This window comes from Cariama cristata, unplaced genomic scaffold, assembly GCF_000690535.1.
Source record: "Cariama cristata isolate BGI_N322 unplaced genomic scaffold, ASM69053v1 scaffold43026, whole genome shotgun sequence".
In the NCBI taxonomy this organism is placed as follows: Eukaryota; Metazoa; Chordata; class Aves; order Cariamiformes; family Cariamidae; genus Cariama; species Cariama cristata.
In genome coordinates, this window is record NW_009623496.1 from 14,858 (window position 1) to 35,191 (window position 20,334).

General features: G+C 37.9%; 1 protein-coding gene across 1 annotated transcript; it reads right to left on the reverse strand.

Moving 5' to 3' along the window:
- Window positions 1-2,417: 2,417 nt before the first annotated feature.
- On the reverse strand, window positions 2,418-19,792 carry DNER (delta/notch-like EGF repeat containing; the record flags this gene model as incomplete). Its single annotated transcript, XM_009702744.1, has 5 exons — window positions 2,418-3,506; window positions 10,942-11,188; window positions 16,992-17,123; window positions 18,259-18,372; window positions 19,630-19,792. Coding segments are annotated over 5 exons (768 nt in total), but the record flags the coding sequence as incomplete, so codon positions are not given.
- Window positions 19,793-20,334: the final 542 nt, after the last annotated feature.

Here is a 20,334-nt window from a genome sequence, read left to right on the forward strand (position 1 = left end):
CTCGCCCAAGGAGCAGTGCACGGCGACACGGCACACCGCAATGAACCCCACGATGAGGACACAGCCTTCCTCGGTGGCGGGGAAATCTTGTCCACCGTCCTTTGGCCGCATTCATGTATATCCTCGGAAAGGCACAATCTAGCACATAAAGACAGCAACCAACTTGTTCTAGCAGCTTCAGAGCTGGGATGAAAGCTCAGGCTGGGTTTGTTCCCTCCAGGTCTGGGGGCTGGTCCATCGGGCAGGCACACGATGAGGACACAGCCTTCCTCGGTGGCGGGGAAATCTTGTCCACCGTCCTTTGGCCGCATTCATGTATATCCTCGGAAAGGCACAATCTAGCACATAAAGACAGCAACCAACTTGTTCTAGCAGCTTCAGAGCTGGGATGAAAGCTCAGGCTGGGTTTGTTCCCTCCAGGTCTGGGGGCTGGTCCATCGGGCAGGCAGCGCAGTGCCTCACAAACACCTCAGAGGTGCACGGATTCAGGCATAGTGCATGCATAACATGCTGTCAGAGTTCAATAAAATAAATTGGAAGAAGCAAAAGTAATTTTCAAAGCACAATTCACAGGAAGCACAGGATGATTTACAGAAGCAAGAGGCTGCAAGCTGACAGGAAAATAGCTCCTCGCAAATTACTGATCTTTCAGGTCAGTCACTTGAGAGAAATATAGGATGGTCAAGAATCACTGCCAAGGTGTGATTTGTATGCAGAAGGGCTGCTGCTTATTGCAACGTCTCTCTTGTAAAATATGGACTATAAATACGTATGTTCTCTAGAGCAACAGAGTTGCTTGTTTCCCTACTTTGTATAGATTTGCAGTTCTTCAAAGATAAACCAATATTTTATGACTGAAAAGGCCAAAAACTCTGAAGAACGAGTATTTCCTTTCTATCTGATTAACAAATCAACTATAACAACAACATATTTGCCCATGGTCCACACAAGTTATCCAAAAAAAAGCATAGAGTATAGCTTGTTCTTGACCCTTCTTTCTAAGACATTCTTAAAACATTCCTAGAAGTCACCACAAACAAAATTTTCCATACCTAGAATAAAGCAGCAGCAGCAAACTGTGCCAATGAAAAAAGCTAGTCTGACAGCCGTCGGGTGCAAATACACAACCTTTGTCATAGACAACTGTGCCTGAAGAACGAAAGGGAGGCTTGAACCTAGCTTCTTTATGTCTCTTACTAGTAATTATTGTCTTGGGCCAACATTGTTGAAAGCCCATGGTAGCAGATAAAGGATGTCAGGAAAGGTATTCTGGATTTCTAAGATGCATTTGTTATTTCCATAATTCAAATACAGCACGGTGTTACTAACCTGCACAGTCACCATCCAGCCATTCCAAACAGTAACAGAATCCTTTGAGCAGTGCTTCCCTTTAACAATTAATGGTTCTAATAAAATAAGTTTTCATTTTGTTTCCTTTACATTTCACATTTGGCCCATATCTGCTGCATTCACTCTCTTTTTGGTGGTGAACTAGAATGTAATCTCACATTAAAAATTACATTTCAGCAGCTCTAACAGCTTGACTTGCAGTAATTTGTCTACCTCTTGTCAGCACTAATTGTGTAAGGTGTGGAAAATCATTAAATTGCTACGACTGTAACCAGAACCGTAATAATAATGAAATTCAAAATTAAAAGTAACATACCAGGTGCACTCTGCCCACCTAACAAGACAGTAAAACCAGTGGCAGTTTTTTTATCTTCACAATTCTTAATTACGTTTGTCTTTAGTGGCTGATCTGAGGTCTGGAGATGTCAGCAGTCGCAAGGAAAGGGAAGGACTGCCTGAGACAACAGCTCTCCTCACACAGAGATGATCAAAGTCCCTGGTGACATCTTTTTTCTGTCTTGAAATGTTATTTATGTGAAGATTTTGGATGCATTCCAAGATTTCCCAACATTAAGAGGTCAACTGGACCTTAGCCCTCCAGTGCTCATCAGCCTGTAATACAACAGTACCAACCAGACGTAGCACAGCACCATGCAGCAGGATCTATAGGCAACTACAGCAGTTTGCCTCTATACCATGCAGTCTTGGTTTCCCCAGGAGCAGGCCTCTTTGAAGCACAAAGTCAGATCAAGCCTACTCACGTAAACAGGTTCCTCTGTGACAAAACCTTACTCTTGCTATAAGTTAGAGCCCAGATTTGCAGTCAGATCCACTCAGGAACAGGTTGTGGTGCATATTGCCTGGACTGGAGGACTACATTTTTACGCTGGTGCTGTATTTGTCTCACTTTTGAGAGACTACCTTGATAATAAAGCCCATTTTTTCCTTTTCAAATTAACAGCTGAAGTATCTTCTTTTGGCACTATTTATAGCACATTATATGCTCATGTCCTGTCAAATTTATAGACAACACTGCACTTTCAAATGAAGAAAAACAAAGAAACAGCTGCTATCTTCACTTGATAACATTTATTCAATATTTTCTGAAATAAGCAAGAATTTTAAGAAGCCCATAAGCAAATACAGCCACAAAAACCCCATACTGATCCTAAATAAGAAGCACTATGAGAAATACACAATACTTCATGAAACAATACTGTACATCAACAACCTTTAGGAAACAAACAATTCAAACCATATGCTTAGTTTACTCACAATATAAAAAACTTTAACCTTTAAAGAAAAATATAGATTCAGTCCAATTGTAGCATCCAATCCCAGGCCCACTGAAGTCAATGGAAGTTCTCTCATTGATTTCAATGTTTAAAGGATCATGCCCTTACTTTGCCTCAAGAGGCACTTTAATTATTATACAAGGCCTAGCCTGAATACTATTACAAAAATGTCAAACATCAACTCAAGAGTATGTTTCAGCAACTTTCAGGAAATAATGGGGAAATAGGTTATCTATCCATGCATGGAATAAGGCAAAAGCTAATTCATTCAGATTAGGAATAATAATTTTTACTAGTTTCTTTTTCACAACACAAACATTTTAGACTTTTTTAATTAATGGATATATTATATATCATATTATGCTTCACATTTTTCCTACCTCTACTGAGAAAGCTGGCACTGACATTTCATAAAGAATTCCTCATTAATTATTGTTTTCTGTTCTGTAACAACCACAAGAAACTCATCTGGGTTTAGTAATAGTGTCTACCAAGAAAAAAGCACACACTATCATAAGCTTATAGTTTATAGAGCTCAAGGTACATTAAAATGTTATTCATGAAGTTCACAAATTCCGTTTTAAAATATTTTTCCAAACTAAAAGCTGCAGAAAATTGGTTCTTAAATATTCTACAGAAAATTCTGAAGCATCTAATGGTTTAAATTACTTATGCTTTCTTCTTAAAAATATTTAAATTAGGTTAGTAGCTCATCCTTTTGAAAAATAATCCAAAAAAGATACACTAGATTACAAATCTTTCGTCTTAATCAGTGTAACCAAAGGTTTGTCATCTGGGCTGTAATCTTCATAAGCAATGGGCGTTGCATCATACATTGCAGGTCGGGATTTCTTGCCAAACCTGGAAACAAAGGAAAGCTTTTAGTGACAAAAGGAAGTATGAATGAGTTAATGGCAACAACCCACTGAGTTATGGTATGCTGTCAGAAACAAACCCAGAGAGCTTAGATAAATTCTAAATTGTATTGCAACATGCCAGGAGTACAGAAATTTAAATATCTGAACTGTCATTTTTGAAATATATGTACCAAATAAAAAAATTTAAAAATCTTCTTGCAAACAAGAGACAGATTCCATATCAAAAGCTACAGGAATTCTCCTGCGGAAGTCAGGAGTATCAGAATATGGGAAGACTGTGGAAGGCAAGAGTGAAACAGGTACAGTTTCAGTAAGGCCAAAATTTTATTTTAGAGCCTGCTCTAACAATCGATATTAAGGTCAGGTCATATATATTTGCAAAAAGTAAATAACAGACAACTATGTGACATTTGCATTTGGAAATACAGTAGTTGTGCACTGAATTGAGTTATAAGCTATAGACAAAGCATTTACAAAGTGAACTGGAAGTCTTTGCTCACCTGACATCCACTTCAGGAGCACATTTAAATTATCAACCTGCTGCATGCTATTTGGAACACTGGCAAAATTAATGGCAGTTAGCATATTGCAATGTCACATAAACATACTAATTGAGCAAAGGCTCACCAACAACAGAATCACGTCAGCAGCGTGCTTCTCCTGGGCAACCATCACTGCCAAGAACCAGGCTGTATCTGCCTGCGCACAGAACCACTGTGGCTGTGTCATTGTGGCCTCAGTGCTGGCATATCCAGAACTCCTTTAGGTGCCTTTGCATTGCACAGACAGTCTATTACCCTTCTGATCATTTATTAGGATACAAAAATAGTGCTAAAAATGCAGCTTGAAAGTGGAAAAATGACTAAAGTATTCTAACTACAATTACAGGAGCTTTAAATAACAAAAAAGATCCCAGGAAAGCGAGGCAAAAAAGAGTCAAGCCTGCTTTCCGTATGGACGTGATACAGAGAAAATATTAACATAGAAACAGAAAGACTTATTTATGTAGTGATCCACACTAAGGATTCTTTTTATCCCCTTCTTATATTCCATATTAAGTCTATATTAATTTAAGTTGTGCACACTGAAAGGTGAGATTCAGAAAATTCAGATTTTGAGCATAATATTTAGGCCAAACCAAAATTAACTTGATTTTTTTCCAAGATTTTTATGCAACTTCCTGACTTCCAATTTAATTCTTGGCTGTTTTCAGTGGTCTCAAATCGTTGACAAAACCAAAATGGCTGGAAGCACCATGACCTATATGGCAGAAATTTCATTTTTCCAAGTATTTCAGCTGTCAATAAGGCCACACCAGATACATTTCCATGCATGAATGTCTGCTTTCTTCTATAGTTTACTTTAATAAATACAGACAGGCCATGTTCGCTCATCAGCGTCACGATGGATAAACCTGATTCCTTGTAAATGAGATAAAATTCCAAGAATTCAATGAAGGAACCAAGTTATGGCATCTTACTGAATCAGAGGCAGCAATGAATTCTGAATCACCCTTTTTTCTCCATCACTCTCAAGAGTTTAAAGGAAATAGAGCTTTGCATAGATACAAATTATGATGAACGTTCTCCAATCATTTAAGTCAAATTTTGCCTGTTCTGACAGGTAGAGAACACATGGCTTGTTGCACACAGTGAAGCAGTACAAAATCTGTTCTTTTGTGTAGGTCAGGCTTGACATGTGTCCCTAATTAGAAAACACTGAGAAAAGACCACAGCACATGTGCTAGTTGTTTGTGGCCTGGCTGAGCCATCTAGCTGGTAAGACCACATTGCTTTGATCAGGCAGTTCAGTAGCCAGTCCCTCCTCGTAACAGTAAACAGAGTTAACACAAACCTCAGAGGTCTCAAAACAGAATTGTTAAATGGGAAGTCTTAGTTCAATGGCTGCGTATCTGGTAGGATTGCACAAGGATGCTCTTTTATCATTTAAATGATGACATAAAATACTGATTACCAATACAATCTGCAAGAGACAATGGTTCAAGGGATAATAAATAGTGAAAAGATACAGGTCCCTGCTACAGAATGTACTGGATCAATTCACAGAATCACAGAATGGTCAGGGTTGGAAGGGACCTCTGGAGATCACCTAGTCCAACCCCTATGCCAAAGCAGGGTCACCTATAGCAGGTTGCACGGGATCACATCCAGGCGGGTTTTGAATATCTCCAGAGAAGGAGACTCCACAACCTCTCTGGGCAGCCTGTTCCACCCTCAAAGTACAGAAGTTCTTACTCATATTCAGATGGAACTTCCTGTGTTTCAGTTTATGCCCGTTGCCCCTTAACCTGTCGCTGGACACCAGTGAAAAGAGTCTGGCCCCATCCTTTTGACACCCACCCTTAAGGTATTTATAAGCATATATTTATAATTAACAGGCTGCTTACAACGAAAGCACATACAAACAAATTAATAAAGATTTCTTCCAGTGCAACCAAATACAAAATTATTCATCTAACAAAGAGTATACACCATGTGGGGAAATCTCAATCCTGAGAAGCACTCAGTCTGGAAAAAGACTGGAGGGACACGATGAATAATGAGTTTAACATTAGCTTTAATGCCATACTGTGTCTGATGAACAATTATGTGCTTAGATCGGTAAACAGAGTGTATCAGTAGAACTAGGGAAGTTCTATGGCCTCTACATTTAGCATTGACGTGTCCATTCATGAGTGATGATAGCGTTCCAATGTGTATACCAGAGATACTTAACCAGTGGCATAAGGATCATCACAAAGTTAAGTAAATGGCATGAGAATTAGAAAATATATTTTGCAATGAATCATTGAATAAAAGCAATCTGTGTAACTTGACAAAGACAGACCGACAGTTCTGTGACAATATTGAGGACAGTATATATTCAATGTAGGAATCCTTCCTGGCATAGGCAGCTCCATGTGTGCATATGTGTATAAATGTGTGTGACACAGACTACAAATTCTGCTTCACATATGGAATGGGGTTGCCCCTCCACTTCCTTAGAAGGCCATTTCAGAAGATGGCTGACCATAGAGAGACCTTAACCTCAACAATTCCATTCAAGTAGAAGACTTTTGAGAACATTGGAGGGCTGAGCCTCGAGGAAACCGTGTCCTCCAAATTCTGTGGGACAGGCTGTAGTTCAGATTTTCCCCAGAGGCAGAAGAAAGAAACCATGTGTTGCTACTCTATTCAAAAACAGCAACTGGTAAAAGGAGTCCACAAATAAAGTTTAAACAAGACAAGGAAAAGAGAGAGACCAGAAATTTTTTTTTTAAAAAAAAAAACATGCACACAGGAGGAAGGGATTATTTTTGCCTCCACAGGAGAAGAACGAGAAGATTCATTTCCTCTGTATTATTCAGAGAAAGGGCATGTGCGCAAGTGGTATTTTGCATTCCTTAGTATAATTCAACTGTAATCCTAGAGTTCCCACAAAGTTCAGACTCTGGTAGAGGATGTACATAAGCAATTGGCACATGCTATGGAGACCAGAGTACTTGTGCACGTGATCATACTTTCACAAAGAGGTAGCTGACTGAAATTCATCACTGAAACCTATGTCAGGAAATGGTAAGAAGCGAGCATGTGCTGAAGCTCATCAGACTGAGGACGCTTAGGACATTGCAGTCTAACACAGCTGACTCCAACACAGGAACGTGGAGAATGGGTGGTGGAGACCTTACCCAGTTGTGACAAGATGATTTAATCAGAGTCTGATGAACCAGACTCTTCAACCCACACATAGACAGAACAAGAGACAACATGTGAAAGTAAAAATTAAAGAAACTACACTGTAAGCAGTGCATGTGTACTGCTAATGATACCTAGATGCATAAAAACTTTACAATAGTACAGTCTCTGTAACCAGATATTTTGTGAACTCAGTGTGGATGCTTTTCTAAAGTGAACGATCCAGTTTCAACAACAGATCCTGGTTCCAGTTCAGTGAAGTCTTATGGCTGCAGTAGCCAGCGGTCAACTATTTTATTACAGGGTTCTCTTCTGGCTTTAAAATGTATAAGCTTTAACATAAAAGGAGTATTTATTTACTGTCTGCATAATGAATACTAAAGAGAGCTGTGCTTCGCCTGGTTAGAAAACTATCTAGTTCTGATCTGTGAATCCCAAGAACATTCACTAGAAGTAGGCATTTATTAGCAATGATCTTTGAGCACCTTCGTTTTCTCTTACAGCAAGTACCTTGATTAATAAAGATCAAACTATAAAAAACAATCGAGAAAAAGACCTGCCGAGAAACATGAACAAATAATTTTAAAATAATTTACTGAATATGCAACAGGCATCCACGCTCCCTGGACACCTACTGACTTTAACAGAAACATTACATTTAAAGAAAATAATCTACTCACTTTTCCTTAGGCCTCCATTTTCTGCAATTACTAGTAAGTTTGGGTATCTAACTGGGAAAGGGAATTGATTTTCAGAAAATGCTAAGAATCTATTTGAAAGCAGATCTCTTAGATACAGCAATTCTGAAAATTCAGACCTTGGTATTTTTAATCTGCAGATTTAAGAGTTTATGCAAAAATAACTATAAAAGTTGTGCTCCTTTTCCTGGATTGAAATGACCAGAGCAGTGTTTTATATCTTCCTGAAACCAAAGTAAACACAGTAATCTTCACACTAAACCCCTGTGAATTATCTGACTTGGCAGCTCTATCTTGGATTTTTATAAAGCATCCATTCTCTGAGCGGCACAGAGAATTATTTGGAATGAAAACATTTCTCTTCATTTGCATTAAGTAGGAACACTTTTCCCAAGATAGTGAAATCCCTTATTGACAGGTTCCAATAATGTAATTTTTAACTGCATAATATGGATCTGAAAAATCATCATGAATATATCCCAGTCTAAGAACTTCTTCAGAGGTTATTTAACCCTGAAGAAAACTTGTTTTTCTAAACTTCTGCCTTCAGTAATAAACAGAGATTCATTCAGAGTAATTCAGACAGTAGCGATAAAGACCTGAACTAGCCCAGCTTCCTGATTTGAAAGGTTTCATACAGGAAATCTTTGACCATTTCCATTACCTGCTGGTGAAACTGTGAAAGGCAGGGAAAATTCAGATTAAAAAGATCCTGCCTTGCTGGTACACTTTTCCTTGGTACCCTGAGATAGAAAGCTGCCAAATTTGCTTTAAGAAATAAGTAAGAAAACCCAGGTGTTTCACACTCTTCCTCAGGAGAGCAATTCCAGTCCTTGGGGAAGTGCAAAGTACCACTTCAGTGAGTAGTAACTGAACAGGATTGACACATTCATCACTGCTGCGGTAGTAGGAGGGAGGTGTTTAATGTGAAAGATTAACAGTATCATTTTGCACCTTGCTCTCCACCCTTGGAGATGTGTAGTACATAAAAGCAGACATTCAGAAGGCCAAATAATAGAAAACTATAAAGCTTTTTATGGGTCATAAAGCAACTCTCTCCTCTCCCAATACACTACTAAAGGCAAAAAGAGTTCTTGGGGTGCGTATGGTGTGTAGATGCTGAGCTACTGGAAGAGATGTAAGGCTAAGTGGCAAAGGAGACTTCAAGGGAAGACTTAAAAGAACACTGATTTTATTACTATGTTAAATCAACTATATGCATCTTTCTTTTTAAAATATTTACTGACTAATATATTTTTACAACAAACAAAAGTTTTCTTGTAAATCTAGTTGGAACAGTTTAAAGAGCTACTGCCCAAAGTTGTGATGTGGTTAACTGAGTCTGTGGGAGCTCCTCATCCATTTCAGATAACTTTGACAACTTCAGCAGTGGTACAAATTAACCTATTTAATTTGCACTGAAACAGAACTGGAGCATCTGGAAAATTAATTACCGGCAATCACCAATCAATATGCATGCATTTCTCCATGTCAATGCACAGGAACATGTCTCCCTCCATTCTTTTAAAAGCATTTTAACGGTAACACACATGAACACTCTTGTTGGAATTTGAAGTGATCTTGACAAATCGAAGAAATAGGAAAAAGAAACAACAAAAATGAAAGTTCTACCCTATTAAGAGAGATGTCAAATACAGAAGAAACAATACTGGCTAGGAAGCAAAATTGCACAGAGGATCTTGGGGTGAGGAAAAGGTCTAACAGGTCACAAAATTACATCATCAATCGCTAGTGTAATGCAAATTAAAAAAAAACCACAAAGCAAGCAGGTTTCATTTTCAGATGTATGAACAAGAATGCCATAAATAAGATGCAGGAGGTGATTACTCAGTTCATTTGGTACAGGTAAATCTTCAGCTGGAGAATTATTTCCAGCTTTAGGGACCACTCTTCAAAAAAAAAGAGAAAGACAGTCTGGAGTGTGCCCCAGGGAGACAATAAAGAAACTGACACGATGCAGGAGAAGATACTGGAAGAATGGGTTAGTTTAGGAAAGAAAAAGGTAGTTTTGCTTTGTTTGTTACAAAAAAGAGGTGGGACACACATGACATGATGTACATGATTACTATGAAGGAAACAGTGGTAAATTATTATTCATGAAAATCTGAAGAGCAGAGTAAGAAAGCAGCAGCCTAATTCATAGCAAAGAAAATCTAGGCTGGATTTTAGGAAAGCTCTTTCTAACGCTATTCAACTCTTTTGGAGGTTTTTTAAACACCATTGTTGGCAGGGAGCTAGGTATAATTAATGCTGTATCAGTGCAATGGCTTACACTTGAGCTCTTGAATCCCTTCCAGACCTACTTTTGTATTACTCTAACACCCAATGCCCTGGTTTGCAAGTGCCTCATTAAAATTAAAAGTCAAAAAATTACTATCTCTAGGAAAGCAAGTTAAAAAGATCCTAATTTTGAGGCAAACAGGAGGCAAAAATGAGTGATTTTAAGAGAGTCTCAGTAAATAATCTGGTAAATTAGTCACAAAAATCAACGTGCTTTTGCTATCTAATCAAATTAGTTGTGTGTTTCAGTTAAAGAGTATTGAAACCCCAAACAGAAGATCTTACAGGCGAAGAACTCTGCATCTGTCCCTCTTCCCCAGTTACATCACATAAATTCAGAGTAACTCCTTCTGTTTTCAATGACTTGTGCTGGATTATCACACTTCAGACGAGAACAGAATAGGGATCAAAAAAGACCAACAAGCAACGCTGGTGATCCTGTCGTTTCCCAGTGAAGCAGCCCATTCTTTGCCAGAAGATCTTACAGGCGAAGAACTCTGCATCTGTCCCTCTTCCCCAGTTACATCACATAAATTCAGAGTAACTCCTTCTGTTTTCAATGACTTGTGCTGGATTATCACACTTCAGACGAGAACAGAATAGGGATCAAAAAAGACCAACAAGCAACGCTGGTGATCCTGTCGTTTCCCAGTGAAGCAGCCCATTCTTTGCCAAGAGCGATATCATAACAGATTTATTTTAAATTACCATCCCCAGAACAAACCTGGCATGTCGGATAGAAGCAATTGCACTACTGAATTCACTGTCAATGCTTCTACAGTTGTAAAATTCTTCATAGGCTGGCCTGGAAGAGCCTTGATATTCAATGCGGCTGATGCGACATATTCCCACAATCAGAATGATCAGCATCAGGACAAATGCTACACAGAGTGCCCCAATTATGATGTAGAGGGAGTGACGAGGCATATTTGTTAGACTCTCTGCCATATGCCCAGACTTCCACTGCAGATCTGTCAATAAAAAATAAAAGGTTAACATTAATTAGTAATTTATATCCTTCCTATGAATAGAATTCTTTTGTGGTATTCACTCTCATTATTTCTGTGGAGAGTTTTGAAGCTAGGGGGATATGGAATTTGAACCTTCCCAGGCTCTGTTGTGGATATGTCACCATGCCTAACATGCAACAAATTTGACTAACGCTATCTTGATCCTTCATCCACCTTTTCTGTAGATTTTTAGGGTCATATAGGAACACTTACCTAGTTTGATCTCCTGTATAACTCAAGTCATAGAAAGTAATCGAGTTATTCTTGCGTATGTTATAATATACTATAGGTTCTCTAAAGGCAGGCAGGTCTTATGTAAAAGCTTTTAGTAATCCACCAAATCCTCTGTGCAGTTTGTTCTAATAGTTAGTGAACCCTTCCACTAAAATGTGTGATTTAATATGTATTAAACATGCTTGGTTTTTAATCTGAAACACAGGCTTTTGTTATGCCTATCTTCACCAGACTGCAGAGACTTCAAACCCAGCGTTTCAAGGACAAAAAGGGCATCTCATAAAATGCTACAGTACTGAGCCCACTAGAGTCTTCTCTCAAGCATAATTTCCCTGAGAGGTCTCAAAGCAGACCTTAAAGTAAAGCCAATCTGGAAGAGGCTTCTTGTATTTATGTATTCCAGACTTTATAAATATTCTTGATGCCCAACTATTGTCTATCAATGCCAAATAGATTGTCTATCCATTGCTTATGTCCTCAGATCTATTTTTCTCTAGCATGGATCAGAGTATTTCTAATTAACCTGTACTCCCCTCTACGGTTCATTTTTGGCAGCCTTTTAAGCCTATGGTCTCATAAATTATTTCAAATCAGGAACAGACTTGAATCATTCTGACTACAGAAATCTGACACTCTGCAAAAGTTATTTCTAGCAGGTGACTGTGCCTTTTTCAAATGGACTTCTGCTTTACACTAGTTTAGAAACTCCCTTTATTTAATCACAGTCTGGGAACAGGGCTATCAAGCATATGCTTTGGGAATGTTAAGATATTCTTAGAAGCCACCTCTGGAGGATGTTGATGATGGCAGATAACTGATTCGAGCACCTGAGTTGAAATCACAAGTTTAGTGGCATCTGTGGATGTAATCTCCATGTATCGTAGAAATACAGGGGAATGTATAAATATAGGAAAAAAAAAAATCCATTTTAGAGGAAGGTAGGGAGAAATCCTGAAGCTGCAACATGTGGAATTCACCTGGGCAGAATTTGAAGAAATAGTTGCTCTTTATTTGCAAAGGTAAAGGTTGTCCCAGAGCACCTCTGAGCCTGGGCTTGCTTAGACTTTTTGTCCACAAATATGAGCTGAGTTTACAGGACTGACCACTTGTTTGTGTTATCTTCTTCAGAGATCAGTAAAGTTTTGATCAGCCCGAACCATTCAGTGATTTAATGTTTCTAAAGTACCGTTACTGCAATTTGCCCAGTCGGGGTATGAGGGAGAGAATACAGCTGTGCCCTGTGCAGTTTGGGAGGGGTTTCTATTTCTGTTCTGCACCACATTCGTCACACACGGTGGTTCCTGTCAGGTTGTCAGACTAGGCTAAATTCAGATCTAATGTACGCAGATATATGGCAAGACAGTTCTGATTTAGATTCCATATCTTCCATCTCTGGATGATAAGGATGAGAGAAATTTCTTCCTTTCTTTCCCACCAGATAAAAATATGAATATTAACAGCTTAGACTCCAAAGATTAGAAAGAACACATGACAGCTCAAAATCACAGTATTCTCAGTTGTCATAGGAAAGTTCATAAAATTAATTAAGAATTAGTTTTCAACCACATAGTCTGTACTAGAAATTCTTCATAATGTTAGTTTTCAAGTAACCACATAGTTTGGCTTACCTTGGTAACTACATTAATAATTACAAATGTGGCAAAGATAATGATATTAACAAATAATCAGCAGGCATTAGAGAATTCAAACGAGACATTTTGTAAGCATTTTTACAGTGAATGCTCCATTAACTTTTTAAGCAAATACATTTCGTTTTGAAAGGAAAAATATCCTCTTTATAATTAAGATGGATTTAATCCTTTTTAATTGTAATTGCTAACACTGGTAAGGACCATAAGATGATATCATAAATACCACAGTTCAGCCAGGCAACATACATCTTGTCTAGTTTGTTGTATATACAGCACTTGAAAATTAAGGAGTACAGTTTGACAAGTAGATAACCCTGAAATCCTGTTAGAGTAGTCACTTCAAGCAGATAAAACAGCTGGTGAAAAAATGCGGAAATGTTAATAGTAAATAGAGAGCTGTTCTCCAAAAAAGCCTAAATACCAACAGCCTCCTTCATGGCTAGTAACAGAAAATTACAAAAGATAAAATGTGATCTATTTAAGTCAAATGACTCCTGAACACCATCTTGTCCCCCTCTTGAGAAGCCTGAAGCCTGGCTTCATCTTGTCTTCTTCTAGCATTCAGAGGAATAGTCCAATACAAAGGAAGTCAGTACACAGTGTTTAAATTTATTTTCCAATACGTTATTAACCGTTATGTACAAATTGCTGAAACAATACAATAAATACGACAAGGAGATATGGAAAGCAGATTTACTAATAGATTCAATCTTTAAAGCTGAACAGAAATCCCCTGCACCATGGACTCATCTCTAGTGAGATCAGAAGTGCTGCACCTAGTTATAAAAGGTCTGGATATGGCCTTTCTAGATATGATTAGCCTTGAGTTCACATCAGTTGGTCAACTTGTAGCTCAGGGAAAGACAGTGAGTGCAAAGATCTTCCCATGGATACATAGCTCTGTAGAAAAAAATCTGCAGATCAAAATGCTTTTAAATCCTTCCTGCAAAGTGGTTTCTTCAAAACTCAATCCCTCTCTATTTCCATAATCCTTTATATGCCTGTTAAAATTCAAGCACTTTAGGAAGGTTTCCACAGCTTTGTGTATAAGCAACTGCATTGGTTAGAGAGGCTGCATGTCCGTACTTATATCTGACTGTTGTGAAGTATCATGGTGTCCCATAACAACACATCATTTTACTTTGATGCTGTGTCCCTTTAATAGTAAGAGAACATCACACATTTGCTGATGTTAAGCTTATTGAAGAAACTATTGGTAACCCTCAAATTTTAAACTTAATTGTTATTCAGAATGTGTCTTTCTGTGACTATGCAAAGATTTATTTTTCCCATTTAAATTCCTTTAAGACCAATTCAAACCAGAATTTTCTAAATTTTTTAAAATTTCCTATATTATTATTATTAATACTATCTACTAATACACTCTATTATATATCCTGATTTCTTGGATAAAAAACACAGTAATTTCAACCTCTTCAATTGAGAACAATTGCCATGAACAATACTGTATGATTTATTCTCCAAATATTGACATGGAAAGAAAAGGTCTAATATTTCTGGCTGAGAATCAGCCTTGCAGTGTTATCAATGCCAGTTAACACTCAGATAATTCCCTGCCTCCTGTCATAGCAGTCACAAGATAAAAGAACAAATCAGTCAGTAAAAGGCTTAAAACAGCAATGACAAAGTGCTGTTGCTTCTTCCCATCATTTTAACTTACACAGTTTGCAAGTGTGTAATACAAGCAGAAAATCCAAGTTCTTGAGCAGCAGGCAAGGCCACTGCAGTTCAATTATAAACAGATGCTACATGTAGAGAAATACGCACTAAGCAGAGACAATCCCCTTGCTCAAGAGAGCAAAGTTTAAGCAGAGTTTTATCAACTCCCTCTCTTGTACACTTACAAATTAGGTCAGAAATGAGTTAATATTGACCAACCACAGATGTAAGCTTGAACCTACCTGTCATATATAGTGCTTAGGGGCATGCAGCCCTCATAAGGGGAAGCAGAAATAATTGAGTAGCCGGACAGTAGGAAAGGCTCCTCCCACCCTCTGTTCTGCTACTCTTATCTTCCCTTGTGTTTATATGCACCTTACTATGTATCTGTGGTTCAAACAGCCAAACTCTTAGTGACTAGAGCATGACAGCCAAAGAAGGACTCCAGAACAAGCATCACTGATTTCATATAGCACATCTGCAGGGCTCAGAAAGCATGCAAGCCCATCTGTTTCCCTTTGGCACCTATTCATTCCATAACATAACACAAATGTAATTGTTGCTACATTGAGGTACTCCAGGAAGTACGTGTCCAGGATGATTATTGCTTTCTCCAAGAACTAAACTTATCTGTCTGTCAGCCCATTACTTATTAGCTAAGGCAGACAGAATTACACTACCTTGCCTATCAACTTGGACACGCATGTTTCAGGTATCACTAACAGCCTTGTCAGTAAAAGCCCACCTGAGCATCTTTTAGCATGAGCAATATGGCATACAGATAGCAGGCAACATTGTGTTCCCAACATCCCAGTGGTTCTGTACCACACAGGGAAGTGTGTGTGCCATTCACAGAGACAACAAAAGGCAGTGCTGTCCTTATCTCTGGAATAGCTAGCAATGTTCTTCTGCAGTCTTTGCTTTCAGCAGAAAGCACTGAAACTGAATTCACAACCAACAATCACAGGGAGAGAAGGTCATAAACTTGTCAAGATAAAATTTTTGTGTCGGTCCAGGTGTGAAGAGAGTTGTCACCTGGGTTAAAGTAAGGACTAATGTAAAGAATAGAAATCAACTTAAAAAGCAGTCAATATGTTTAAGTAAACTTTAAGTAAAACAGACTGAAAAAGAGAAGCTTCATATGCGCCTTCTGTAAATGAGATGTAGAAAACGCTTTTCATTCCAGTCTTTGTGTAGGTATTTTCTCATGAATGTACAAAAGGTGCTGAGTCTCTTCTTCTGTTTATTTTTATCCCTGCAACATTAGCTGTACTAAGTGGTGTAAATCCCCTCACACAAACTTGTGTATCTGTATAGTGACTTGAAGGGATCTATGACCACAGTACCTGAGCATTCAAGCAGTTAAATACACAAGTCCCTAGTAAAGACATCTGTGCCCAAGACAAGACATCAGGGAAACACGAAGTAGCTTCGTGAGTCGTAGAACTAATGAAGCCTAATTTCCATTTTAACTCTTCCACAGCTGGGCTTCATACTTTTCTCCTCTCGTGGACTCTACTGCTCCATAAAGCTCACTTACACTGGAGCTTTTCTCTATACTAAGAAGCGAGATCACACTGAAGCTCTTCCTTCACTAGACCCCCGAGTGGAACATCTCTAAGTCTTACTAAATGCTTAGGAAATATTTTGTTTTGGAGACTTTTACCTTTCTACCAAATTTGGTGGAAATCAGCCTATAGTTGGAAAAGTTATTTCTGAAGAACTTGGTAAATGCATGCACACACATCACAGCACAATTACACAGGATTTGTTTCCTTAGGTAAGCAAGTTCAAAATTGTGTTGCTGAAACATCACTAGAACTGCAAGTGGTCATAAGTCAAAACAAGTCTGTTAGGACCATGCTTATAGCGCTATGGAAGTACACTTAACTCAAGGTAAGTATGAAAGTAAGCTCTGAAGCATAAGTGCAATTAAAAGGCTTAGTGCCCAGCTGTGAGACAGCATCTCTGACAGTTCAGTCCAACACATTTCAAAGTAGGGTGTCCAGAAACATAATTTTCTAACTTTCATAGCCACTTTTGAAACATTATGGTCTAAAATAAAATGCATTTAACAGAATTTTGATAATTTACAGATGATTCAGAGTATCTGTGCAGATAGCTATTTAGAGACAAATATAAATGTCTTTAATATAATGTATCATTTGTAGAAATTTTTAGAAAACTACAAAACTTACGTATTTCACAGTTTGCACCGACCCATCCATGTGGGCAATGGCAGATGTAACCACCAGGCTGATCTATGCAAGTTCCAGCATGGTGACATGGGTTGCTGTCACAGTCGTTTACATCAATTTCACATTCTTCACCTTATACCAGAAAAAAAAAACAAACAAAAAAACCCAAACCAAAACAAAACAAACTTCTGTATAGCGGGTGCCTCAGGTCAGTCATTTAATCAGTCATTTAACTTTTCTCTAGCTGCAAAACACCTTATAGCCTAATAGCTCTTTATTCTCAGAACATCAAAAGCATTGTATAACTGTTTCAAGAACTAAGTTTCACATAGCCTCCAAGAAGGAAATATTATCCTCATTCAACCAGGTGAAAACAAAGTCTGAGGGCTAAGCGACTTGACTAACCTCACCAAGATTACGTGTGTCTCATTTCTTTAAATGTAAGTTATATTCCAAGAAAATGTGGTGTAACAATTCATCATGTAAATTCTGAAGTGCTATACAATAACATAGATAATTGTCGTGACAACAATCAGTGCCTTTGAGAAACAGCAACTGTACAATGGGAAGCTAATTCTTTTTAAACAAATGCCCTTTAATTAGCACAGATCAAAAAGCATGATTTGATCTACAAAACAGCAATGAATGGGTTTATCTTTTACTGTCACATTGGATATTACCTTGCATGACTAACAGAGCATCAGGTTGTAAATTGTCTTGACAGCAGTTATTTGGATTGCACCAATCATGTCAGTTTAAATACAAGGCCAAAGGATTAAATGGGCTGCTTAGCATCACTCTGAAAGTGTAAATTGATTCATAACAAGCACTTTAGGGCTTTTAGCAATACCATATTATGGTAACCAAACAAGTTGTTTCTTCAGCTCGCAGTAACTAAGGTCAATGTTAAAACATTTTCCAGTTTCAACAGTGTCCAATTACTATGTTGGCTACCTGCAAGTCTTCAAAATGTTACTTTTAAAATGCAATCTAGTCTCAAGCAGTAAGGTCATAAGGCATGTTAAATAGCTGCTAGTTTAGTGAATTCTCTATAGTAACGGGCTTTTTTTGCTGCAAATTTTTTAAAGTTCAAAGCAGTTGCAAATAATACAAAGAACTTTTCATTCTCACTAGACAGACTACAATTCAGCAAAGTCCAAATTAATTTGTTTCCTTGAAGGGACACAGTCTTACTTGGTATTTGGCTTCTTTTGGACACAGTGAACACTGTCAACTAGATGTTCTGTGTAATGTACAAATTACTTGCCTGTATATCCAGGTGCACAAATACATGTAGCATTTAGACCTTCACTGTCACAAGTGCCACCATTCTGACAGTTGATGTTAACACAAGGATCTTTGTACAATTCACAGTGCCTTCCTGAAAAGGTAAAATTAGTAATTGCCATTAACATCACCTACACTGGCAGCATGAAATCAGTACGTGTGATAACTTAACTTGGATGAGCACAATGATGTGCAGCCTCCAAACCTGTCCTGTTAGGCTAATGCTGTAAGACTAAAGCCATATACTTTATGGTGACTAAACTTTTTACACACATGCCTCCTCTCTGCTCTTCCCACCCACTGAGGCTTTGGGACAAGAGAGGTAGGGCAATTTCTGCTAACAAGAACTGCTGGAGTGTCTATGAAAAACCAGTGGTATAATAAAGCATAATCTGATCAGCTATCTAACGTTCTTCAATAAAACGTAAACAATAATTGCCTTCGGGAAGAATTTTACATAATAACTTCTTTAATAATATACATAAGCATTCTGATGCCTCTCATTGACTTTTGCAGGAAACTGAGGAGTATAATTAAGGCAATAAAAAGAGAAATTAATTTCTTCAAATGTATAGCTAAAAGTAAATAATTAGGTTGCTCAACTTCATGCCACCTCCTTCACTCTTTCATTCACAGGTGTGGTCTATGTGAATTCAGCTGCTTTGCCTTGCAGAAGACAATGCAAGCCATATCTAGCATACAGAACGTAAAGCACAGCATGATTCCCACCTGGGGATGAGAAGAAAGGCTCTACTGCCACTGCTACATGCATCATTTTCTTTGGATCTACTTTTCAGATAGAACTAGAAAAATCAATACATGACTGATCTCATCAGTGCATGGACTGCACTGAAACACACACAAAAAAAAGTACATATGTAAATAATGAAAGATTGGCGGGACCTCATTTATAATGTATCTACTACAGAGAAATTAGGTTGCATTTAAAATATCTGCTTAACTTTATCCATTAATGTAAGTTTTAGATCTAAATCTAAGTCTTATTACCATTCTTTGCTTGGCAATGAATCCAAAGTGACCACTTAGCTAAAATTGTAAGTTATCTTCAAGTTTTCTCTTTCTTATGTTTTTTACAAAAATTTCAACAAACTGAAGAGTAGGACAGGATTCTGAATGCTTCCATGAGATAACACGAATTACAAACACATTTTTAACTTTTTAAGGTGGTTCATGTTTCTAAACCATTACTGTCCTGCAAACTGTAAAGATGTATAATCAATAAATATTTCTGCTCAGTGGAGGATATTTTATATCTCTTTTTTGTAACAAAAATCTACCATAAAAAAATACATAGAACAATCCAAAGAACAAGAAGCAAACCACATCTTACCTTCATATTCAGCAAGGCACACACAGTCATAGCTGTTGACGAGGTCTCTGCAGGTGGCTCCGTTTTGGCAGGGTGCAGAAAGGCATTCATTATATTCCTCTTCACAGTAAAGGCCGTGGTAGCCTAAATCACACGATGAGGAAATAAAACAAGCTATGAAATGCTTGCCAGTAAAAATTAACAATTAAGCAACTATAGACTGTGGGCAGATGCTTGCTAATTGAATTATGCTGTGCATACAGATACATGTTAAAACACTGATTTTAAGGACATCTGCTCCCCAGGTGAAAATTAGAAAAAAATCCTGGAAGCACGATGTTCAAAGAGAAGCCCCAGCCCCAGCCACTGCCCCTGCGACAAACCACAGTGAGGCCGTAAGCACAGAGCCTGGTGACCAAGGCCACTAGGAACAATGTGAATACCTGCACTCTGACTGTAAAAATGAATCAACTAATATCAACATATCTCCTAGCTTTCTTCAATGCTTGTATCAAAGACACTTTTCATCAAAATGGTGATAATTGTATAACAGTAGTTAGAATGATAATATATTTTAACTTTAATGCTGTACAATGTCAAAACACTGTAGAAGCATTAAAATGCTTAATTTTTTACAGTATTCCCAAACCATAGGAAGGTATTCTGGCCTAATTATGCAGACATAGAAAGCAGGAGCACAGAAATGCTATGAGACCTGTTAATGGC